Source organism: Pseudonaja textilis, chromosome 2, assembly GCF_049901715.1.
Source record: "Pseudonaja textilis isolate UNSWEBS1 chromosome 2, rPseTex1.2, whole genome shotgun sequence".
NCBI lineage: Eukaryota > Metazoa > Chordata > Lepidosauria > Squamata > Elapidae > Pseudonaja > Pseudonaja textilis.
In genome coordinates this window covers 100,742,443-100,768,487 of record NC_141991.1, presented here as the reverse complement: position 1 = coordinate 100,768,487, position 26,045 = coordinate 100,742,443, and the positions used below count along the sequence as shown (strand labels likewise).

At 37.7% G+C, this 26,045-nt stretch overlaps 1 protein-coding gene across 2 annotated transcripts in view; it reads left to right on the top strand.

Annotated features, from left to right (window-relative positions):
• The first annotated feature begins 10,428 nt into the window (after positions 1-10,428).
• STX8 (syntaxin 8) overlaps positions 10,429-26,045 on the top strand; it is an 80,611-nt gene continuing 64,994 nt past the window's right edge. Inside the window, exons 1-4 of one of the 2 annotated variants that reach the window (XM_026696187.2) lie at positions 10,429-10,510; positions 13,342-13,441; positions 15,830-15,924; positions 16,765-16,875. In XM_026696187.2, the coding sequence (XP_026551972.2) occupies positions 10,494-10,510; positions 13,342-13,441; positions 15,830-15,924; positions 16,765-16,875 (323 nt within the window). In that variant the 5' untranslated portion in view covers positions 10,429-10,493. Of the gene's footprint in view, positions 10,830-13,341; positions 13,442-15,829; positions 15,925-16,764; positions 16,876-26,045 lie in introns of both variants that reach the window. The other variant, XM_087924726.1, reaches the window with a different exon arrangement.

Here is a 26,045-nt window from a genome sequence, read left to right as displayed (position 1 = left end):
ACAGAAGTTGGCTTTCAAACTGCTTCTTACTGGTTCCTTTGTTTTTGCTGGAAGACAAAAATAGAATCAGGTGAACAATAAATTTCACATTTCTAAATGAGTGGCTAGGAGATTTAGTGTCTATGAAAACAAAGGTGCTATAAATGTTGTCAGGACTAGTCTGGGAAGGGCTTGGGATTAATTGATCACATGTTTAAAATGTAATGTTGAGTAGATGGATCTCAGCTTTCATCAATAAGCACATGGGTTTAATTTGTAGAGTTAGTTACATCAGAAAGCAAACCCTGAAATGACATTGATATTAGATGGGAGTGCAAAGGCAACTTAATGTCACTTTAATTCATTGTATTATTTTTCCCCCTTCAGTTTCAGTTGCCAAAGGTCCTTCTAAATCCTGGAAAACTACACTCAATTTCAGTGCTCCTTTCTCAATAGAGGCAGTTAAAAGGAACTTTGGGGAGATGGTCATCCAGACTGGACTTCAAAGAAAGGCTCAATTTTAGACCTCAGCCCACTGAATTTTTTTTTCAAATATTGAAATTAGGTCTTCATTGTTCTTCTGATACCATTTTTGAGTTACAGATAGGAACCTTAAAAATTGGAAACATCCAGAACCTCTCTAGATTTTTAAGTGTCTGTGTAGGCATAATGAAGTTGGAAAATTCCTTTCCATAGTATAATAATCCTTTGCATTGAGTTTGATTCCTCATAACTTCATGGACATATAGTCTCCACAAACATTTTCAGTTCTTTGGCCTATTGATTGCTGACTGTGGCATTTGAACATCATAAAACATTTATCATTTATAAAAAACCATAAGTTGGCCTTATTCAAACTTGGTCTAGTCCAGCCTTCTTTTCTGACAGGCTCTAGGATAACTCACCATGGACAGCTTGGCGCAGCTAGCTTCCTACCACCAGTTCACCGCAGGACAACTCTACACAGCCAATTCTCCATGAGGAGAACTCTCCACGAGCAATGAGAGGGAGAGCCAGGTGGGTGATAAGTGAGTGGGTGGGCAGATCACAGAGTAGCAATGGCAGCCTTCCCATTTTCATAAACTCTGCCAATGCTACCATACCGAGTTTCAAGCCAAAGCGGCTGGAGATGGTAGCAGCATCAATGGGCAGTAGGAAGGTGGTGGTGGCCAGGGGCATCCCATTTTTACACACTGCTGCTGGTGTCCCCTGGCCTCTTCGGTTTAGAGCTTGTTGCAGCAACATCAGTGAGTATGAAAATGGGACATTCTGGCTGCTGCCTCCTTCCCTTCCGATCCAGCCACCACTGCCATCCTCTTCAGCCTGGAGCTCAGCACATGGTGATGGCAGCAGCGTGGGTTGTGAAAAGGGACACATTTGGCTTTGCCACCTCCCTACCACCCATCCACTGCCATTGCAACCACTGTCCCCAGTCTCTTTGGCCTTCTGGCAGTGGTGGATGCTGTGAAAATGAGAAGGTCCTGCTGCACTGCACTCTGCCTACACACTAACTTGCCCACCTGCTAGATTCTCCCTCTGGCTGCCCATGGCAAGTTGTCTCTGTGGCGAGTTGGCCATGTGGAGTTGTCCTGTGGCAACTTGGTGGCTGTGAGTTGGTAGAGGTGACTTGGTGGTGGTGAGGTGGTGGCGGTGAGGTGGCCATGACAAGTTGGCTGCATTGAGTTGTCCCATTCTGTTCTGACAATGGTCAACCAGGAAATCACAAGGAGAAATTAAGGGCAATATTACCTTTCTGGTTCCCTGCAACTGATACTGAGCAGTTCATGACCTTTATATCTTATTTATTTTTTATTTTATTTTATTTATTTGTTTGCCAAACATGTATGAGATAACAAGTATAGGTATGAACATAAACATAAACAAAAGAAGTCAATATAGATAAATGGGGACAGTAAGACAGGGACAGTGGTCACACGGTGCGCTTACGCACGACTCCTTTAAGGACCTCTTAAGAATGGGGTGAGTTAATATATAGCCAATTATGAGTAATATTCATGAACAGTTTTAATCTCTACAAATTTTCTAATCCTCCTTTAAAGTTACCCAAAACCATCACTATATTTTCACTAGGAAAATTGCACAGTTTACCTATGCTCCAAATTAAGTAGTAGTTGTGATTTTTTTTCTGCTATTCAATTCTAAATAATGATACTAGTTTTCTAAAAATAGGGCTGCAAAAATTTGGATGATGAATAGATGGCAGCAAAGACTTCTGTAACTTTGCTCATGATCCCAAACTAGAATCCCTGTACAAAGAGAGGCAAGTTGCAAATATTTTGTCCTTTCTTTCTCACCTCTTCCCCTTTGTTCTGGTTGCATATTCTCAACATGCAGCAATATAGAGGATTGTTTCCAATATTCTCCTAGATGAATTGGAGCAGGCCAACTGGAGATGTATAAAAGGAACTAATTAAAGAACCGTGAGCAAGGGATCATTCTTTCATGAGATCTTAATGGGGAGGAAATTAAAAATGCAAAAGGCCCCATTCCCTCCAGATGAGCAATGTAGTTGAATATAATGAATGTTTCATGATTACTTCATGTCAGATGTGTACTGCAAAGAGGAGAAATGAGCTCAGCACCTTTTAAATACCATTTGCTAAAGAGTTCAGAACAGTGCAGAGAAAACAAGAAATTACATGGTACAATGGGTTGCAGCCAACCCTATTCTGGTGAAAGGATGGATGCTACCTTCTCATTTAACCAAAATTCTAAACATGCTCAAATGGCTTTTCGTATGAAAGGCATCAATAGACTGTACTCTTGAGATTTAAAAGAATCACTTGAACCAAATTTAGGGAAGCATTTAGATTAAGTTGGGGAATAATGGATGTTCCTGACACCACACTAGCTTTGAACCATTATGTTATACCATATCAGTAATGGCTTGGTGATCCAGAGGATATCAGATTAGGTACAGTTCATGAGTGAATTTTACAGTACTTGGCAAGAAACAAAGATGGATCACACCCTTTCATCAAAATTCAGTGATGGGTAGTAAATATAGTATGGCTCATATGTTAAGCCTTCTGTAGGTCATTTATTGTTTGAATTGGATCTTTATTTTTCCAACCATCTTTATTTATCTACACACATAACCATTAACTGTATTAGGGGTGAAGGTTTGTTCTCTGAGCTTGTGGGTTGGTTTACGAATGTTTCATTACTAGCCTGATAATGAAGCATTTGGAAACCAATCCACAAGCTTGGAGAATGAACCTTCATCCTTATTCTACACCCAAGATACATATATTTGCCATTCTTGTATCATCTGTATTATTTATTATGCAATATTTCTTCTCAGACAAGGTCGCTCATGCAGTGAACAGATTTTCTACTATGAAATACCACTGAATAGAGTAAGGAGTATCAAAATCATTTACTTTATTGATTAAAAAAACCCATTTGATTCTGTCAATAGAGAATCATTATGGAACATGCTACATGGTATGGTATTCCTAAGAGGTATGTTATCATCTTTAGAAACATTTTCAACACTAGGTGCTATGTAAAAACTGAAAATGGCTGTACCAACTTCTTTACGATTAATACTGGTGTATGGCAGGACTGTGTTCTATCCCCATTTTTTTTTTTTACCATGGACTATACCATGAGAAGGGCAATGAATAATTTGAATTTTGGCATTCTGTGGAATAAATAGATTTATATAGATTTCACTGATATCATTGCTTTACTTGCAAACACTAAGACACAGCTGAAAGACATGATGCTGGCACTTGGGGCACAGGCAAGTAAAATGGGCTTAAAAATTAATGAAGATAGGACCAAGCTGATGCAATTCAGCAATGTTCAAGACAGCATCCTGATAACATTAGGAGGACAGGCCTTAAAATTTGTGGAATAATTCAACTATTTTGGTAGGTAGCATCATGGATACAGATGCGGGAACAGAAGCAGATGTGAAACACTGAATAGTGTTCAGTATGGACTAGGTGTTTTTTTATTGGGGATACAGCAACCAAGATCAGATTATTGAATGCCATTATGAAATCCTTCACCATGCTTATTTATCAGTACAACACTACTGTAATGTTAAAGAAAAAAGGTAAAGGTGTTTTTTTATTGGGGATATTCCACATATTATGTTAATACTTTGTCTGCATCCCCCTATACTTATTAAGAAACACACTGAAACCATACAATATAAACGTATTAGGATGTAACATATCCATTCATTGCCCATTCTAGTCTCATCTCTCTCTGGGTGTATTTCTTTGAGGAAGGTAACTATTCTATCAGTATCTTTGAATGGTCTTTTCTAATATTACAGATGTTAGGGTGCACCACTCAGGGCTTTGAGAGATGCAACTCTTGTCTTCACTACAATTTCTTACTACCTATATAGTATAGGCACAGTTGACAAATGTCTCTTTCCATATCAACTCTTTTAAGCCAACCCAACAAACTTTTCTAAAGACAACCTCTAAGTTTCCTTGCCAGATGAGACAGATATTTTCCAGAATTACTTGGGGGGTGACATTTTGTCAGTAGAAGTTTTCTGCCTGGCTCCTACATTTAAGTCTTTCCAGTACCAAATAAATACATTTTGATTTTCCCTGACAATTAAAGATATGATAGTCCTTGTGTATACTCTATTTTTATGCCACATTGTTTTTACCCATTCTTCTGGTTCTATCTTTCTTTATAAATGTGACTTTGACATTATTTATTGTTCTGAATATGTACAGTATGGTAGTGTTTGTGTGTTTATTTATTTGTATGTAACCTTGTACAGTATATCAACATTGTCTGAACAAAAAGTCCAGTTTTTTTTAATCTTAAAGTCAAATATTTAATTTACTGCTTTTCAATTTGTGAAGGACACTTTCCTAAGAAGCTGTCAGAAATCCTGCAGTCAGAATGTACAATATGAATTTCAGAGTGGAAAGAAAAATAAAATTGTTCAATTTGCCATTGAAAGCACCCATCCTTTAAATAAAACCACTAGCTTTCTTATTACTTTTAAGGGCCAAGAAACCACATTATATCTTTGTAATATTTATTAAATTATAAATGATAAAAAAGAATAAAAGAAAAAATAGAAGGTGCAGAAATGAAAAAGTAAATAGAAAAGACAAAAAAGAATATAGTAAAGAAAAATAAATGAAAAAGATACTCTCCCCTTCATTCCAAGACAATTTTAGTAATTTATCACCTTCTCTTAAAATACAACAAACATCTCTTCTTTCCATATCCCAACTCTTATCTATAAATGAATCCTTAAAACCTCATCATTTCAGTCCTGCTTGGCAAAAGTTAGTTAAGGGTTGCCAGCAGGGGTGAAATTCAAAATTTTTCCCTACCGGCTCTGTGGGCGTGGCTTGGTATACTTGGTATAATAGTAATAGCAACCAGGGGCGACTTTTTACCAATTCAAATATCCTGAAGTGGGCTGAAGTGGTTGACTTTCATCCCGGTTACCAGGGATAACCATGAATTTCTTTTAATCTTAATCCAATAAACCAACTTTTTCTTTCCTTTTACATTTAACAATCTTGATCTTTATTTCCTTCAACTAATATACTAGAACCTGATTTCTATTCATTTTTGTCCCTTCTCACAAATTTCTTCAAAGCTTTAGCAAGCCTCTTTTGTAAATGCAAGATAGGAATATCATCCAGGTCACTGTAATACAATGTGCAGTTGATTCTGGGGAATAAGAGGAAGAAATGCTGCCTGGGAAACAATCAGAGAAAAGAGGCAGAAGTCCACAATGGCTGAACATTCAGAGAGAATGCAACATTTTGTTAATGTAGTCTTATAATAAAACAGAATTAATTATATTTGCAGTCTGGGTTACTTGGAAGGGCTAACAGTAACTCACTTGGTTAGTAATTTGTATACTATATCCCTTTTAATTATTAAGACATCAGCCATTTATTTTTTACACACAGCGTAGCGTCTCTTTCCATATCATTCTTGTAACCTGTCATTTCTAAAGCCACTTTCAGATCAGTCTGTCAGCTCACCAAGGAAACCAGACAGGAAACAAGATTAGATGAGCTAATTCTACTTATTGTAAGAGCACATTGACTTGCAAGTAGCAGTCTGATTTTGAAGCCAAACTATTCTCTTAATGGTTATTAATGTCTACTTTCAGGAGCAATTTACTTCCAGATTTTTGTACTACCTTTTTGACATGTTCAAGAAGTCAGATTGCTCAAGTAGGTGAAAGGGTTTTTAGTAGAAATGTTATTAGAGGGCATGCTCTAACACTATCCATTTAAGCCATTAAACTTTGAATTTCCCCAATGAATTTTCTGAGGACCATTGATTGGGCTTAGAATGTGTGTACCATATGTCGGTTTAAAATGTGCGTGTGAACATTGTATGAGCAGATTTGCTGTTTGGAAAGACGGAGCTGTATTCCTTACTTTTTAACGTGCATTGAAAAGACCCTTGGTAAGCATTATTTTAAGCAAGAAAATGTGCCTTTAAATGTACTGAGCAAGTGAAGACAACAGAAAATTCTTATATGTCCTACTATGTAACCCTTTGCTCATTCCCAAAAGTCTACCATCATGGTTCTAGATCAGTGGTCCCCAACCTTTTTTGTACCACGGACCAGTACAATCCATGGACCGATCCACGGACCGGTACCGGCATCAGCACACACGACCAAGGCAAGGCGAGCCGAGCGACCGGCCAGCCAGCCATCCCCTGCTTCTCCCCGCCACCTTCAACTCCTCCTTTGTACCTTCTCGTAGTCAATGGGCTTTTTGGGCTCTTTCTTAATCTCCTCCTGAGTAATGCGAGATTCCACCGCCATCAGGACGGCTCTTCGTTCAAAGCCGCCCCCACTCGACGAAACTAAGGCACGAGGATTCCTTCAGCACCCAAACGCCGCTTTCCAACCGACGACTGACAAGCTCACCCGGAAGCTCTTTCTCAAGTGCCGTCGAAACAAGATGACGGCACCCAAGCAAAGTAGGCGGCCCGGTACAAAATGATCCACGGACTGGTACCGGTCCGGGGCCTGGTGGTTGGGGACCACTGTTCTAGATATTGCCCAGATATTTTCACTTTATATAATAAGTCAACCTGCTTGGTCAACCTGCTTGGTGATTTTGCCTTTTTATAATCCAGTTGTTTTGGAATTGCACCCAAAGTGCCTATTACTATTGGTACTAATCTTGCTTGCTTTTGCCATAATCATTCTATTTCTATTTGTAGGTCTTTGTATTTTGTTATCTTCTCCAGTTCTTTCTATTCTATTCTGCGGTCTCCAGGCACTGCCACATCCACTATCCTGACATTTTTGTCTTTCTTATTGACAACTTTTCAGTCTGAAGTGTTATGTGGCAGTTGTCTGTCTGTCTGTTTGAATTCTGAAGTCCTAGAGCAAGTTATTTCTTCATTTTCTATGACTTTTTCTATTTTAGAGTCCCACCAGTTCTTGCTTACAGGCAAATGATATTTCTTGCAGATCTTCCAAGGCACCATTGTTGCTACTTTGTCATGCCACAATGGTGCATTGGAAGATCAGCAAACAAAATCATTTGCCTATAAGCAAGAACTAGTGGGACCATAAAATAGAAAAAGTCATAGAACATGAAGAAATTAAATTATTATAAATTATATTATGGTTATGATCTCTTTTATTCATTAAACATAAAACTCAGGCAACTGAACATTTAAAAATGGATCACAAATATCATTTGACTGGCTCTGATGTTTGATACCGGTTGCTGCCAGCATCCTAGGTATCGACCAAGTATTTTCTTAAGATGTACAATGTTCCGAGTAGTGCAGTTTTTTGCATTCCTGTTATTGCAGGAAGCTATATTTTTTTTATGTATTTATAAAATTCTTGGACATGGTACCAAGTGCCCTGATGACAATGTTTCATCCATAATCGCATGGTTTCAATGGCCAGGTCATTATATTTTGTGATTTTTCCCAGTTTTCCCAGTTCTTTTTCTTCGACTCTGGTGTCTCCTGGAACAGCAATATCAATGAATTGTACACTCGGTTTTTGACTACTGTGATATCTGGCATGTTGTGTTCCAAATACAATCTGTCTGTATTCAAAAGTCCACAAGATCTTCACCTTCTCATTTTCAACAACTTTTTCCACACTATGTTCCATGACTTTTTGGATACAGGTAAGGTATCCACAGTATTACACAATGACCAGTGGATTAATTTAGCAACTTAGTCATGTCCAGCTTTTTAATCAGTTTGTGCAATTTTGCCACACTCACATATTAAATGTGAAACAGTTTCAACTTTGTCATTGCAAAGTCAGCCATTTGGATTGTCAGTGGTTTTTTGTATCTTCACTTTCATGGCATTAGTTTGCAGTGCTTGTTCTTAAGCAACAAGTATTAAACCTTCAATTTCTTTCTTGAGGGTTCCCAACTTAAGCCATGCCCATGTCAAGTTGTTATTACATTTTTCTTCAATGTTTTTCAAGTGCTGTCCATGCAAAGCTTTGGTTTTCCATCCATTTAATCTGTCATCCAGCTGTTTTTCCTTATATTCTGCCTTTTTTCCTGTTGTTTTTATAATGTTCTCCATTTTCACAGCTTGCAGCAATTTTTCTGTACTTTGATTCGCATAGTCATTCAAACTACATTTTTCTTCTTCTGTAGTTTGATGGATTTGCAATAGCTCTCGATCCCGTTCTTCTTGGCGGGTACAAGCTATTGATGACACTTCATGGATGTAAAGTGTGGTTCATATTCAAAAGTGTCTGCATTTTCTATCCAAATTTTCCAGTTCAGCCAAAGTCCAGTTGATGATTCCAGCTGGGTAGTGTATCACTGGAACTGCTTATGTATTAATGGCTTTAATTATGTTTCCAGCTTCAGCTTTGATTTAATATTTTGCGGACCCTCCTGATGTAGTCCTTTTGCATTGACTCTTTGATTTTTCCATTCAAGATGTTATCTGCTTCCAATATGCCTAGGCATTTGTAACTGTCATCCTTTGTTAATGATTTCACCATGCTTTCATTTTCCAGTTCTGTTCCTTCTATTTTTTCTATTTTTCCTCACTGCATGGATATTAAAGCACATTTTTGAACTCCAAAGTTCATTTTGATGTCACTGCTGAACAGTTGAACTGTGTTGAGTATTGATCTAAGTCCAGTGGGGCCTTTTGCATACACCTTTAAGTCATCCCTGTATAAATGATAATTTATCTTACAATAGTGGCTTGAGATTTGGTATCCCAGTTTTGTGTTTCATGGGATTATTGTCAGTGGAATTAATGCAATGTTGAACAGTAGTGGTGAGAGTGAGTCCTGTTGGAAACCACAATGCTATTGCCGAGTAGTATTTTGGCTGCCAAATTATCAGCATTGTAGGAAATATTTGCGTGTTTTCATGGTGCACCACAGAATGAGCTGTGTTCGCACAAGAAGGACAAGTCAGTCTTCCTGCAGTGTCATCCCTGGAAAGAAAGCTGTCTGGAATCTGAAGGCCTGCATGGAACACCAATTTGTTTCTCTATGAAAGTGGTACTTATTTATCTATTCACATAGAACATGCTTTCAAACTGCTAGGTGGGCAGAAACTGAGGTATGTGATGGGAGCTCAACCCAGAACACAGTGCTAGGACTTCAACACTAGAGAAAGACCATCTCCAGCATCATTAAGCTACTGTGCCTCCAATGGGATCCCATTCATTTCTGAGGACAAAGAAATAATAGAAACTGTGTTTTATTATTATAATTTCAATTGTCCGGGATTGCTAAATATTGTACCAATGTTCTTTATAGCTGAATTAAAGCACATGAGTCAATGTGAGATGGAGACAAGCCATACATTCATTTCAGTAGGATTCAACCAGTCATTGTTTTCATAGTTCCTCTGGTTTCTTATGGGTTTTCATATCCATGGCTCCATTCACTGCCTGTAATGAGCATTAAGTTTTAGTAACACCCCTGCCTTTTCACCAACCTTATGGTTCAGATTTGGACTGTACAAAGCCATATGAAGAGGGAAGGGTTAAGGTTCCTCCAGGCAGATAAAAACAACTTTACTGACATTTTGAAAGCAAATGATTTGTTAAGGTAAAAACTTTATGTGTGATTAGTACCTTATCAGAAATATGAAACGTGGCTCCAAATTACATGTTTACATGTTATCATGTTTGTGAACAACACAAACTCCACCTTTTTGAATTCCCCATTTCCTCCTCTGCATGAAAAAAAAATGCAAACAGGAAACGACTCCTTAAATCAGGGATCCCTGTCCAGGATGCAGATTACAATTCCCTCGTAAGGAAAGCAATTTAAGAGACCAGATCCCTAACCCGGAGTCTCGAAAGTGTGAAGGGGCACACGCTCCCCACCCCACCCTTGCGACTCCGTCCAATTCCATCTCGAAGACGCCTCTGCCAATCATCCGAGAGGCGCGCCGTCACAAATTGAGCCTCGGCACGCCTCGTAGTCAGGTGATCGGACTCGGAAGACTTCCCGGCCGAACAGATAGACTTCGGGAAGCCTGCGATTGCCGGGCGCCGCGATGGCTGCGGACCCTTGGTGAGTGACGGAGGGCGCAGAGGGCAGGCTGGTGACGAATCCCAGCAGACAGATTAAGCAAAGTCGGGGAGACAAACGGTTCGAGGCTTGAGGGGCAGTCCACGAAGGACACCCCACCCGTGCTGCTCCTCCTCTTGCGCATGCTCCGTGCTTCTCCCTTTGCCGCTGAGAGTGCCTGCAGAACGGGGCGGGCTGATGATGAAGTGCACACCTTTTCCCGGAAGGCGGGGCTCTCGACCTCTGCAACTTTAAGGCGGGTGGACTCCAACTCCCAGAACTCCCAGCCAGTTGAAGTGCGTCCCTTTAAAAGAGGACGAAGGTGAAAAACATTGCTAGAAAACAAGAGTCACAGTCCGTCCTCCACTTCCGTATTCTGCTCTTCCCCTTTGGTTTCATAAACGGGAGAATTTCTACAGGCAGGGACCTGTATCATTTTGGCGTAGTAGCGCTTGGGAGTGAAGAGCTGCACCTGAAGGAGCTAGAAGCAAAGTTTTCCAGGCAGGGATTTCAGTGATGGATAATTTTTTACAGTTGGACACTTTCCCTAAAACTATAGATACCCCTTTGGCAAGTTTAGTGTAACTGCTTAGTATACACCTGTCTTTGCTGATTGGTTTTGAAAAGAAAGGGGGGTCAAGCTTTTGGATGGGTGACCATCAGAAAACCCTAAAAATATGGGCTAGAGCGAATACTTACAAAAAAAATTAGAAGAAACTAAACATTCTCACTTGGAGGACAAATATTGGGGGTGGTTGCATGTTTTTGGGATAAGTGTTTATTAAATTTGATATGTGCCTTTTTATAAAAATGTTCAAAAGGGTACTGCTAGACTTCTTATTTTGGAATATCACAGGTTACACAGCTTTCTTCCTGCAATGCTTGTTTTAGGACAAAGTTGTATACTGATCATTTGCGACACATTGGGGTATGATGAAATCATTTTAAGTGTCTAAAATAGGTGTGATCTATGTTATGTTTGAATTAGAATCTGCAACATTTGTTTTCTAGAATATATTCTATATTTTTTTAGTACAGGTAGTCCTCAACTTACAATAGTTCATTTAGTGACCGTTTGAAATTACCATAGCATTGAAAAAAGTGACATGACTATTTTTCATACTTGTGACAGTTGCGGCATCCCCATAGTCATGTGATTTACATTTGGATGCTTGACAACTTACTCACATGATGGTTGCAGTGTCCTGGAGTCATGTGATCCCCTTTTGTGACCTGCATTGACAAGCAAAGTCAATGAGGAAACCAGAGCCACTTAACGACCATCTTACTAGTTTAAAAACTACAGTGATTCACTTAACATAATGGTCAGCATAATGGTCATGTATCAAGAACAGTTGTAAAATGGGTCAAAGTCACTTAACAAATTTCTCACTTGGCAACATAAATTTTGGGCTTAACTGTTATTGTAAATTGAGGACTACCCGTATTTTGAACCTACCCGGAGTTCAAGAACATTTGAAATTTTGAAGATTTTGAAAAAAATATTTTTACAAAGTTTTGGCCATTTTTCACAAAGCACATTTCTAAACTATACATTGTATGAAGTATCCCCCTGGTCCATTTTAAAGATCTAGTGTCTGAGTTAATATAACATACAAAATGACAGAATTACAGTGTTCAATGTTGTGTTTTATAAACTGTATTATGGTGTAATATGATTATTTATTAATCCTCCAGACGGGGGGGAAATGTTCAGGGAACAGATATGTCAAAAGTAGATTTATTTAAGGCTATATGGCCATCGTTATGCCTTGTGGAAACAATCCACAATAAGGATCTCTGCCTGCTATCAAGCATGGAAGTCATAGTATCATGGTTAAGAGATATTTTACTATCTCAGAACTTGGATGTTGCTGCTGAAAGAATACATTTTGCTTCATATCAAATAATTGTACAGGGTATATCAGGAAATTTAACATGAAATCTAAGCATAATGGTCATGTAGCAAGATAGTGACACCCCGCTCCCCCCAATGCAGATAGTCTGCAAAATAATGGATGATGAAGAATAAATTAAATTCTTTGGAGTGGCCACATTGAAGTCCAGGTCTATTCAAATGTGTTAGAATGTAAAAGAGCAATTCATACAAGAAAACCTGATTTATTAAATTTGTATGCCGCCAATCTCACTGTTAAGAGACTCTTGACAAAACTTTCAAAAAGATGCACCATGGATTCACCATATGCCAAAATTCCTACAGAAAAAAAGATCACTAATTACAAGGAGTGTTTGATTGCAATTATTGCCTTTAAAGGTGATATAAAGTCTTAGTGAATTAAAGGAAATAACTTTGTCATCTTGGGGCATCATAGATTGGCCTTAATAGGATGGAGAAATGGAAGACCAGTTCATCCTTTATAGCTTTGGATATACCTGCCATGTTTATGTCAATGTATAACTCCATGCAATGGGCATGCATACATATATCAGGACCATCACATGTATGAACAATTATTGTCCATTAGGATAATTTACTGTAGGAACAGTTTTTGTATAGACAGTAGCCTTGGCAATCCTCCATTATAGATGTTTAAAAAGTAAACTGGTATGTTAACAAAATAAATCAAACTCCTCATTCTGTACTCATTTGGCAGGACACACACATACACACACAATTTCCTGTACTACACAATGGTTTAAGTCTTTAACTTTAGTAGATTATTTGCTACAATGGCTACTTGGAATGAAAGTCTAAATAGGAAGGAATGGAAGCAAACTTCTTTTGAGGAAAATGGGGCATGTAATAAAAGCTGTTCTAGGAAGGAGATTTTACTGTTGTTTAATATTGTCTCTGTGTTTTTTTTTTAAAAAAGGTTGTTATTGTATGATTCTGCTTGCTATATTGCACAAGAGATAGCTGAAAAAATTCAAGAACACAACAGATACCAGAGGAGTGGTGAAAGTACAACTAAGGTATTGCTTCCTTAGAGCAGACCATTTTCTTTGTTTTAGATTTTGTTGTAATTTTTAGTATCAGTAGTTAATGCATTATGATTGCAATGTATTCTTTGTGATTGATGCAGAGCTCCCTTTCATTGGCAAAGCCTTCCCATGACAAGTTTGCAAAAGGATGTTCATTACAATTCCTATGTTAGTACCCAGCAAAGAAATCATGAACTCGGAAGCTCAAAAAAACTGCAATTTTTTTTAAAAAATGTTGAACTTGTTAACTACTTCTAATAATGAATACAATAAGTATTTAAAAGACTCTAAAATGTTTCAGGACTATTTATTAACTGTTGATATTATAACTTTATAGCAAAAAGCATTTTTTGTAGGACAACATTTAAGTGAATCTTCATTATTCTTGAAATACACATCTAAGTCATACACATCTAATTAATAATAATTAGGGACATTAATTTCTGATTGTTAAAGCAGAATCCAGATTGGTACGGAAAAGCATATAGTGTGTTTCTATCAATCACACTTAAGCTTTTGTGAGAAATCCCTGCTTTAGGAAATATGTGTGTAGCAATCTTTAGATCCCAACTCTAGATCTTTAGATACCACTTTTAAAAGTATATATATAGATCTTATAGTTTCAGGGTAATTTGATTATTTCTTGATCATGTCCTTTCTTCCATTGGGACTACAGTCTTCTGGTTGGATTTACTTTTATAGGAATGTTCAGTTAGAGCAAGTACTAGTGTGATTGCATACGTCCACAGTCAGGCTCAACTAATGCTCCTCATCTAGCTTTCTCTTCTATAAGAATGTTGTCTTAACTTGCAAATGTTTTGCACAGCTGACAAATAACTTTGTCAAGAAAGCTTTGTATATTCATAGACTTGCCTCAATATGATTAGAGAGCCAGAATTTGAATCCAGTATAAACAGACCTGAAACCATGACAATATATATTGCCATAACAATTGATGTTATGGGTTGATATTGAGAAATGCTCAGATCAGTCATGCTTTCCATGGTTAAAGGTTTTAATAAAAATGCTCTTCCGCTCTGTTAGCCAAGCAGGGTAAATGTCAATAGTATCTTGTTTTTCTTGAGATTTTGCCACTTCTGCTTTAAAAAAATAATTTTTTAAAAAATGGAATTGAAATTAAAAGACAAAGAGAAGAAGGGAGATGGCAAAATACATGTGCTTTTCTCCCACCCTTTCCTTCTTTTCCCACTCTTTTGGTTGACTGATGACTACTTTTCTATGGAAATGTAAAAAACTGATTATTGTTAATTAATTAAACCTAATTATTATTAACAACTGAACACATTATAATACATTAAAAGTATTATACATTTAATACATTAAAAGAAGAACCAGGTTTGCATAACGTATCAGGCTAAAATAGGGTTGGCTAGTTTGTATGAAGCTAATAGTCCTGTAGTTGAAATTGCTCTTGTATTGAGTGGATTCTGCTTTTTAGCAGAATGTGGGCTCTGTTTCCTTTTAAACTTCCAGCTGCTCTGTCATAATGTACAAATCTCCTTTCATAAGCAAACTTATTTGGACATAAATCCAAGTAAGTGTGTTTAGTGTAGATTGATAATGAGTCTTGCCTCTTTTAGATAAATGTGTCCAAAACAGGACAGTTGTTTTATGTTTCAAGAGACTGGAGGGCCATGGGAGTGCTGATTCACAATGAGTTGTAGCCTGGGAAAGGTCTTGCAAGTGGATGGCATTGCTTCATTATCTTAGATTATGGTGACATGAGATTCTAGTAATTCCTGGACATTAACTGTGTTAACTGTCAGTTTTTACCATCTTTGTGCAATTTGCTGCCCTTTGACTCTCAGTGGATCTCAGCAAGGAAGCTGCTCTGCTACATTCAGAACCCTGACCTAGAATGAGGCTACTGAAGGATGATTTAGAAGCAGTTTCCCCATCAATGCACAAGGCATTGTAGGTGAGGACCAGCCCTCATCCAATCATGCTGTATTCCTGAGAAGATTGGTTCCCTTCATCAATTTCTGTAGTTGCGCTTTCTTTATTCTGTGAAGAAAACTTTAGAAACTTTTTTTTTAAACTCTAGGCTTATTGCTAGTCCTTAAAATAATATTTAGACTTTTCCAAATCCACAGAGAGTAGAGCTATCATTTTCATGTGGGTATTACATACACAGTCATTGTCACAGAAAAGGAAAAGTTAAAAATCGGGAACAGCTCAGGAACATGAGGTAGCATAGATACAGACACTGTGTAGAGACAGTGTAATTTAAGAGTATACGTCCTGATAATTATGTAAAGAATTTGATTTGTATTCATTATTCCTTCCTTTGGATGTTACTATATTATGTCTTTGGGAAACAGATAAGCTGCACTTTGTTTTATCTTTCTCCCTTTCTAGGTCAGTGTTGCACTCAGGTCTTCATTGCAAAATCTTGAAGAAAAAACCAATCACCTGAAGGACCTGTTGTTTCACTCTGTATCAACACGTCAGATGTATCCATGTAAACAATTGTAACTGGGAGGTCAATATGACAATTATGGTTCATTTTATTTTGGAAAACACCTAGCTGATTTACACATGTGCTTTTAAAAATCCCTCAGTTTGGGGAAAACCCAAATGGAGAAAGTATTCTGATCTTTTATCTTTATTTGATTTACTTTTCATTTCCTGTTCAGAGCTTATCTGCAGAGTTGCACTCCAAAGTATATCTATTTTTATGGGCAGCTAACATTTTAATTATGTGAAATGGATACCCTAAGCTTTTGCAAAACTTAAGGTCCTAGTTTTGCCTGTTAAAATCTTTCCCAAATCTTTCCAACTTCAACAATAGCTCTGCCCTATGGGTAGATTCTGAGGGCTGCAGAAACAGTGTTGGGACTTTACATTCCTGCAATCCTTCCTGATATGCATGTCTGTCTGGAGTGTAATTGCATGATAAATTGACAGCCTTTTTGATAATAGTATGTGTGAGTCAAGCTTCTGCAAAGACTTTCATGACATCTGCTATCACGGTTTATTTTTTAAATACATGTGTTCATTTTATAATTTGTCCTAAATATTGGATTGAAGATGGACTTTCACTTTTACAGTTCTTTTCTGCATGCAAATTTTTTTATTGTTCTCATTTTATGTCTCATAAAGTATCATACTTTATAAAACCAGAATTATTGAAAAAGAGATGACTTGTGATGTTTGTCAGAAGCTTAGATTTCACTTGAGTTCCTTAGGATATAATATTCTGTTCTGTTAATAGATGAGTACATGTGTGCCATTCTTTAGCTATTTTATTCATTTTTTTATCCAACAACGATCCTTAATCCAGTTCTTTGCAGAACCCAAATAGAAGGAGAAAGGCGGCAAATTTTAGTAGATGAACTTTTCACAGCACACAGAAAACTCCAAGCATCTTTCCAAAATGAAAACACAGAACCTGATGTAATAAGGTATAGTATTGCAGATGAGCAGCAAATTCAGTGGCATAGTCTTGAAAACATCTCTGAAGAATCTGTGTTCCTCTGTTCAGTTTATAGGAATTTTAAGGGCACTCAGATGATATGACAGGACTGATTTGATGTTTGTCTTATTGAAGCAGGTATCTGCTTCCTTCTGTAGCAACAACTCTTCAGTGGTGACTACTAACATGGTGGCAGCACTATCTCTATTTTTAACAGTAGTTAGGAAGTCAAAGACTAGAAGAACAATCTGTGCAGGAAACTAGGTCTACAAGTAATCCACACTTAACGACCACATTTGAAACCAGAATCTGATTGAGGAAAGCGGTCATTAAGCAAGATATCACATGGCATTTTTGCTCAACAACTGTAATCAGGGCAATTTCCCTTGTGATCATTAAGCTATCTCACCAGTTATTGAGTGGAGGGGATCTTAGTGAAGATACATGGGAATACTCAGGGAAGTGGGGGAAGACCTGGGAGATTCAGTGTAGCCCAGGGGTGTCAAACTCAATTTCATTGAGGGCCACATCAGGGTTGTGTTTGACCTTAGCGGGCTGAATGGGCGTGGCTGGGGTGGGCATGGCCAGGGGTGGACATGGCTAGCTTGATGTCCTGCAGTTCTCTGCCAGTGAAAAAGGAGCCCAGGAGGGCCACACGCGGCCCTCGCGAGCTCTGTTTTTGCTGGCAGAGGCACTGCGGGCCAGCCCTTCATTGTATCCAGTGTGGTCAGATCTAAGCACCCCACGGGCCAAATCTGGCCCACAGGCATTGAGTTTGGTGTAGGCCATGCATGAAGCAGTCACATACATCCATGAGGGGCTGAATACGCATAAAGCCTCCACAGTGGGACACAAAGCAGCTGCCTGGTGGGAAGTTCCAAGTGCCCACAAGTCTCTAATGGCATTGTGCCAAGCACCCCTTTTCCCCCCAGAACCAACAAACACATGGGAAGCCCAGCCACCTGTGCTGCCCTGCACTCAGCCACTCCAACTGACTTTCAGTATTTTCTCCACTGCTTATGAGGTGCACCCGGCTTGACCCTTTATAAAAAAGAAGAAACAAAATTCCGAAGGCAGCTGCTCAGCTTCAGTCTCCTAAAATGCCTTTTTTTTTGCTGGGCATTTAAGAAATGGAAGGGAGTTGCAGCTCCCCTGCAGTTGGTTGTAAGTGAAGGCAAGCTACGAAGCACCCGAATTTTGATCGTGTAAGGGAACTGCAACAGTGTAGTCACAGGAAAACTCACTGCTACACATTTGATCAGGAAAATCAGTGCAAGAATTGAGTTTTATACTGATAATATAGTATTGCAATATTTGATCACTGTATTTTACTCTTCAGATTATTGTTACTAGCCACAAATGCATTCCTGGTATAGAGTGCTAAATTGCAAAAAAAAGGTGGTGTTGGGATTTTAATCAGCTATACTGTTTTCTAAAAGCTTAAAATTGTTCAAAGATATATAGTAAATATTATATGCTAAAATTAAGCTGTTTTAGGTAGAGAAACTGTATTCTGATTTGTCTTCGTTGCTGAGAGAAGTATTGTGGGGGATTATGTCATTAATTGTTCTGTGGCGTTGGTAACTTGTACAGCATCTTGTCGACTCTTCTGACTTTCACTCTGATTGTGTTTCCATAATGCTGTTTGTTGGAATCTTATGTACAGGTGAAAATCGAAAAATTAGAATATCGTGCAAAAGTTCATTTATTTCAGTAACGCAACTTAAAAGGTGAAACCAGTATATGAGATAGACTCATTACATGCAAAGCAAGATAGTTCAAGCTGTGATTTGTCATAATTGTGATGATTATGGCTTACAGCTCATGAAAACCCCAAATCCACAATCTCAGAAAATTAGAATATTACATGCAATCAGTAAAACAAGGATTGTACATAGAACAATATCGGACCTCTGAAAAGTATAAGCATGCATATGTACTCAGGACTTGGTTTGGGCCCCTTTTGCAGCAATTACTGCCTCAATGCGGCCTGGCATGGAAGCTATCAGCATGTGGCACTGCTGAGGTGTTATGGAAGACCAGGATGCTTCAGTAGTGGCCTTCAGCTCTTCTGCATTGTTCGGTCTCAGGTCTTTCATCTTTCTCTTGGCAATGCCCCATAGATTCTCTATGGGGTTCAGGTCATGCGAGTTTGCTGGCCAATCAAGCACAGTAATCCCACAGTCATTGAACCAGGTTTTGGTGCTTTTGGCAGTGTGGGCAGGTGCCAAGTCCTGCTGGAAAATGAAGCCAGCATCCCCATAAAGCTTGCCTGCGGAAGGAAGCATGAAGTGCTCCAAAATCTCCTGGTAGATGGCTGTGTTGACCCTGGACTTAATGAAGCACAGTGGACCAACACCAGCAGATGACATGGCTCCCCAAATCAACACAGACTGTGGAAACTTCAAACCGGACTTCAAGCATCTTGAAGTGTGTGCCACTCCATTCTTCCTCCAGATTCTGGGTCCTTGGTTTCCAAATGAGATGCAAAAGTTGCTCTCATCAGAAAAGAGGACTTTGGACCACTGACCAACAGACCAGGTTGGTTTTTCTTTAGCCCAGGTAAGACACTTCTGACATTGTTTGTTGTTCAGGAGTGGCTTGACAAGAGGAATATGACATTTGAAGCCCATGTCCAGGATTTGTCTGTGTGTGGTAGCTTTTGATGCACTGACTCCAGCCTCAGTCAACTCCTTGTGAAAGTCCCCAACACTTTTGAATGGCCTTTTCCTGACAATCCTCTCCAGGCTGCTGTCATCCCTGCTGCTTGTGCATCTTTTTCTTCCACACTTTTCCCTTCCACATAACTTTCTATTAATGTGCTTTGATACAGCACTTTGGGAACATCCAACTTCTTTTGCAATTACCTTTTGAGGCTTTCCCTCCTTATGGAGGGTGTCAGTGATGGTTTTCTGCACAACTGTCAAGTCAGCAGTCTTTCCCATGATTGTGCTTCCTACTGAACCAGACTGAGAGACCATTTAAAGGCTCAGGAACCCTTTGCAGGTGTTATGGCTTAATTAGCTGATTAGAGTGAGACACTTTGAGCCTAGAATATTGAACCTTTTCACAACATTCTAATTTTCTGAGATTGTGGATTTGGGGTTTTCATGATCTGTAAGCCATAATCATCTCAATTGTGACACATCACAGCTTGAACTATCTTGCTTTGCATGTAATGAGTCTATCTCATATATTAGTTTCACCTTTTAAGTTGCATTCCTGAAATAAATGAACTTTTGCACGATATTCTAATTTTTCCAGTTTCACCTGTATATGAAATACTTCAGGGGAAAAAACCCTTTGTGCATTTTAACCTTTGTGCTCTGATGAACTGCCAGTAGAGGGAGCATACCTCTGTTGAGCAAATCATTCTACACCATAAATGATTAATCTTTATGAATATTTATTCTTTTCAAAAATAATCTATGTATCATGTTTTTTCTTTTGTGTAAGCAGTGTTATGCAGAAAAGGAATAAGCAATAGAAGGCTTATATGATATAAGGGTGGGGAAGGAAAGAACTAAAACTGGTTTATCCCAATACCATCCTATCCCTCAAAACTATCTTGTTCCATGGCATTCTGCTACCACTTCCTACAGTCCCTTTTATTCTTTAACCTTGTCACTGCTTTTTTGAAGATTTCATGAATTACATCCAATCACAACTCTCTTCTCCTTCATCTCAATCCATTACTCTTTCTTCACATATTTGTTTTACAAGTCGAACTTTCCTCAGTTCCCATGTATGATCAAATCCTTTCAGATTATTTTTTGCCATAAGGGCCATTTATTTATATGAATATGGACTAAATATCACTGTATAGCATTTACAGCATCCACACATCCTTGACACCATATCTTTCTATTTTACCCATTTTACACATAAGAGTGCAAAAATTGCCTCTAGACAAGTACAGGCATATACATCAAATAAATAAATAACTAAGTAAATGAGCAAGCAAGCATCTTTAGTATCCTGTTGCCACTGCATTCTCCAAGTTTCATGTTGTGACATACTCCCACTTGTATAACAAATGGACAAAAGTATTATGCTTTTATGCACAAGTTTTTCTTCTTTCAATAAGCATTCCTTTGCTGGAACAGGCCACATATTGCCCACTGTGTTTTTATTAGTATTTGTATATTTTTTTTAATTTCTCCGCCCTTTTTCCCGCTCACTTTTTTTTTTGCCATTTACATGTAATGTAAGTTCACTTCCCCACCAAACACAACTGCTTTGCTTTTTGCTACATTGATTTTAAAATTGGTGTTCTTCATTACATCATACAATTTAATATTTGCTACAAATTATTTGAGTTCCCAGCTAGAACATTGCATTATTTGCATTCAAAAGTATACATTCAACCACTATACCTGTTATCAGTATATAAGTATTCCTAACATAAGTATTCCTGACATATTTACTCATATATACATTAAAGAATGAAGGGGCATCATACAGTCTTATCTTACTCTCAACTCACTGCTGAATAATCAGTTAAACATTGCCACTTATTGTCCCTCATGCTTTATGTCCATCATATTTATCTCTCACAACATTCAGCAACCAATCTTCAACTCCTTATTTCTACAAAACATTTTATAATGGAAACTTCTAAGTTTTTTCCACATCAGCAAACATGCAAGAAACTTTTACATTCATATATTTTTTGTTATGAATATCGGCTGCCTCATATGAAACTGAATAAATTTGCATGATTTTGCTTGTTGTCACATCTGTTTCAGAGTTCTACCAAATAACTTTCCAGATCCAGTTAGACTAATTGGCATGTAACATTTTTTATCTTTCCTTTTGTGTAAGAGAATAATAATAACAGTAGTCGTTGGACACAGATGCATACATGCATTAAGCAAATTGACCAGCTCATTTCATACTTCAATATTTTTACAGTTGTGCTATTTTTGTTGCATTAGCTATACTTAAGGGTTTTATTTTTCCCCCTCTGAATCTATTTCAGAAGAAAGTGAGGCTGGAAGACATCACTTTGCTTGTTTGTTTTTGTTTTCACAGCCACTGTTTTGTAACTGCTTCTCTAAAATTGGCAGAAGTGAAGGAGTGCTACAGTGTTATTCCTTAAAGATAACTTGTTATAGTTCTATTTGTAACAAAAATTTAAAGATGTAAAAGTAAATTCTGTTTGCCAGTTTATAATTGTCTGAATAAATTGGACTTTTCCATTTGCACATTTAACTCATACAGATAATTTATATATAGTGTTTTATAATGTTATATCCATGAAATGGGCAAAAAAGTAAGTACTGAATATGTTACAATTTCCCCAAACGTATCAGTATTTTTCTCTCTCTTTTATTTCAACATTTTCAGAAATTTTATATTTTCAACAAAACTTAGATGCTATTATATGGTATCATTGTTATAGTACCATAGTTAGAGATCTTTCTTGCCCAGTTAACTTCTTAAGCCAAACCTATTTTATCTATCTTTTATTTGAAAACAAAAAGCTGCTTTGATATCTGGATTTCCATAGATTATTTTTTCATCTGAATATATTTGCTGAACTCTAGCCTCTTTAGGGCTTTAGAATGATTTAAAAAAAAAGTGGTGTGCTTCAGAGTCTGACACACTCCTGTTGCTTGGTTTGGATGGGAAGAAACAGATTTCATCTCAGTCCTGACAAGAATGGCTATGACAGTTTGGGTCCCCCAGATTGCAAATGTTTACACAGCTTGTCTGGGTTGGAATTTCACTTTCCCACTTGAGACTGTAGGTGCACAACTTGCAGATCCTCCTGGACTTGTAGCTACTGCTTAAAGAGGAAATGGCAGCTTTGGCCAGGAAGGAATTTGTACAAATTTAACTTGTGTGCCTGTCCTACCCTTCCTTGATCAGGAAGACTCTTCAGATGCTACTTAATACCCTAGTCAGATCACAATTGGAGCATTGCTGTTCATGACCATCTGGAAGCTACAGCTGGTTTAAAATACCATGACAGTAACAGGTACTTCTTATTAAGTCTTATTAAGGTCATCATTGCTATTGGTTGCCTCTCAAGCAACCAGGTGTGCTTCAAGGTGCTGGTTATCAGCTATAAAGCCTGTCTCAAGGTCTAGTTATCTGAAGGACTGCTTGTTTCTAGTTGCTTCTCCTACCTGCTATGTTTAGACTAAGGGTGTGCTCAAAGTGTCACTTTATGGAAATGAGGAAGCATGCCTTCTGTATTGCAACCACTGCCCTCTGGAACAGCAGCCCCAGAGGTTAGTATGGCCCTCCCACTTTGCAAATGTTCTAGAAATCACTTAAGACCTTACTGTGCACTCAAGCCTGAGATTAGATTGCTTGTAAAGCCTTTTTCTTGTTTTTTTGAATATTAGTATGGTTCTCTTGTCAAGACTATTGTGCGTTATATGTGCTAGTTACATATTTGATATTTTGTAAGCTGCCCAGAGTCTTAACAAATCTAACCTCAAAACAACTAATTTTGAGAAGGCTTTCATAATTCCAGAGTATTAATATTTATTAATAATATGGAATTATGAAAGCATTCTCAAAATTAATCTTGCTTGAGGTTTAGTTAATATTCAGTGCATTTACCTGTATGTCCTTCAAAATCTACTTCAGTGAAATTTCTCTTGTTGTGCTAGTCACTTTAGTTCTCTTATTGATAACTTGGGCCACATTGTAGATCAATTAATTGCTTTATGTGGCAGCAAAGAGGTTTACCTTCCAGTACTTTCAGCTTTAATTAGGTGATATTGGTCAATATCCAAAAGGGGTATGTTATTTGCATAACTGGTATAGAGTTATCTCATCTCAAACTATTTCCTTCATTTGCTTTTCAATGAAACATCCTACTTCTAGGTGTCCTGTCCTTTACTTCTCTGAAAGGATAATATATTCATAACAACTGTCCCTATTTCCAACCTCTTACTACCGTAATCCGTTTTTTAAACTCATGATGCTTGTTTCTTCTCCAAACAAAATACCAATAATAGCAGCACCAGTATTCATTAGAACCATATTCTTGGAAACCACCATCATTTATAGAGCCCCAATAGAGTTGTAGAGCTGGGAGGGAGGAGCTTGCATCGCAGCGGTACAGCATGCAATCTTTAAGCTCTAAGATTGCTGCTGATATCTCCATTGCAGGACAGTCCTAACGGACCAAAACCATCCCGTAGAGATGGTGATAGAGGGCACATCCTGTCGATCCCAGGGACATCGCAAAGTCCCTGGTAGATCCAGGAGAAACCCTTTTTGCCTGCGGTGGAGAGGCACCCATTAAAGCTGCTGAAGCTGGGACAGCTCCGGAACGGAGGAAAGCTGGAAAGAAAGTGTGTCAGTTTGGTGAGATAATTTTCTACTTATTTTTTTCTGGAAAGAACACCCTAAAAGACTAAAAATTAAATTTAAAAGTGAAGATAAAAGTGCTCAAGCGGCGAGATTAAGCACAAATTAAACCTGAAGGTTTTTTTTTTTCTTTTTATTGGAACTTTGGATTTTGTTAAAACCTTTTAACTTTTAAACTGGACTGGTCTTTCCTTTTTAATTTTTATTTTTTCCCTTCAAAATAATTCTTTGGAAAAGTTTTTTATTCTCTTGCTTTTTCTTTTTAATAATTTTAGATTCTTTATATTTTTTATTATTCCTGATAGAGGGGAAGGGAAAGGGAAATAAGTGGCGCTGCCACCTGGAGGCTTGGATACATTGTTTTCCTTCCTTTCTTGTTGATACATTTGCTGTTACATTTAAGGACTCTGTGCTTTTCATTGAAAAGATAGTGGGAAGAGCATGTAGATTGTTTGAAGGTGCTCTTCTGTGGAACTACTGATAGCTGGAGTCTGGATTTGAAATTGAAGAAAAAAGATTGAAGTGACCTTGAAAAGAGAACTGGAAATTTTGTTTTTTGATGTAGTAAAGAGCCTCGAACATAAAGTGGCAGTGCTTTGCTTGTTGACAGAATTGCATTTTCTCTTTCCTTTTTTAAATTCCCCCCTCCCCGTTGGATTTTTATATTTGGACTTATGCAAGAATAAGACTACTTCCCCCCCACTCTTTTGTTTTACTTCTTTGGCAAGGGGAGTATAAAGATTTCTGTCTTTTAAAATCTTTTCTTATTTTTTTTATTTTTTCATCCTTTTTCCATTTTATATTTTTTCCTTTTTTCCTACATAATTGGAACCAATTGGATTAAGGTATTCAAGTGCCTGAAGAATTTCCCTTCTCTCTTTTATTTTTAATTATTTTTTCTTTTTTTTACTGGTGTGGCAATTGGCTGCTCTTGCTTTTTCTTTTCAATTTTCCTATTGTACTTTAAGATGAGCAGAAAAATACCAGCCTCAGCTTCTTCAATCCCGACTTCTTCTTCCTCACCATCTGGAGGACAACGATCAATACAGGTGATGTTACAACAAGAGAAGGAGAAAGAAGTGACAATGCAGATGATTATGCAAGGAATTCAAAAGATACAAGTAAAAACAGATAATATTGAAAAGAGAATGTAGAATATTGAGCAAAGAACGGAAAAGACAGATGAAAAAATAGAAAATATTCAACAGATGATGATGCAATACGAGGACAGAATTAAGAAAATTGAAGAACAAGATGTACAAAGAGATAAGAAGATTGGAGATATGGATACTCAATTGAGTGAAGTGGAAAGAGATAAGGGCAGATCTCTGCAATCATTGGGATGGGAAATTGATAGATCAGAATTCTATCTTAGATTTCAAAATATAGAAGAAGAAAAAGGTGAAAACCTTGGTGAAATGATGACAGAAATCCTGGCAGAAGCATTAGAGGTAACTAAAGAGAAGATGATGGATGGAATGGATGAGGTTTTTCATGTTTATACAAGATATGCTATGAGAAATAAACTGCCAAGAGAAGTTCATATCAGATTTACTAAGAAAATAATAAAATCACAAATACTGCAGGCAGCAAAAAAACAACAACACTAAAGTACAAAGATAAAGAAATAGTGATACTGAAACAGGTACCGAGAAGAGTGAGAGAGATAAGAAGAGAATATTTATTTTTGACCAAAGAGTTACTTAAGAGAGGAATAAATTACAGATGGCTGATATCCGAAAGTCTCATGTTTACCTGGCAGGAACGAAGACACAGAATTGATACAGTTGAAAAAGCGGAGTTATTTCTATCTGGAATATTTTAGAG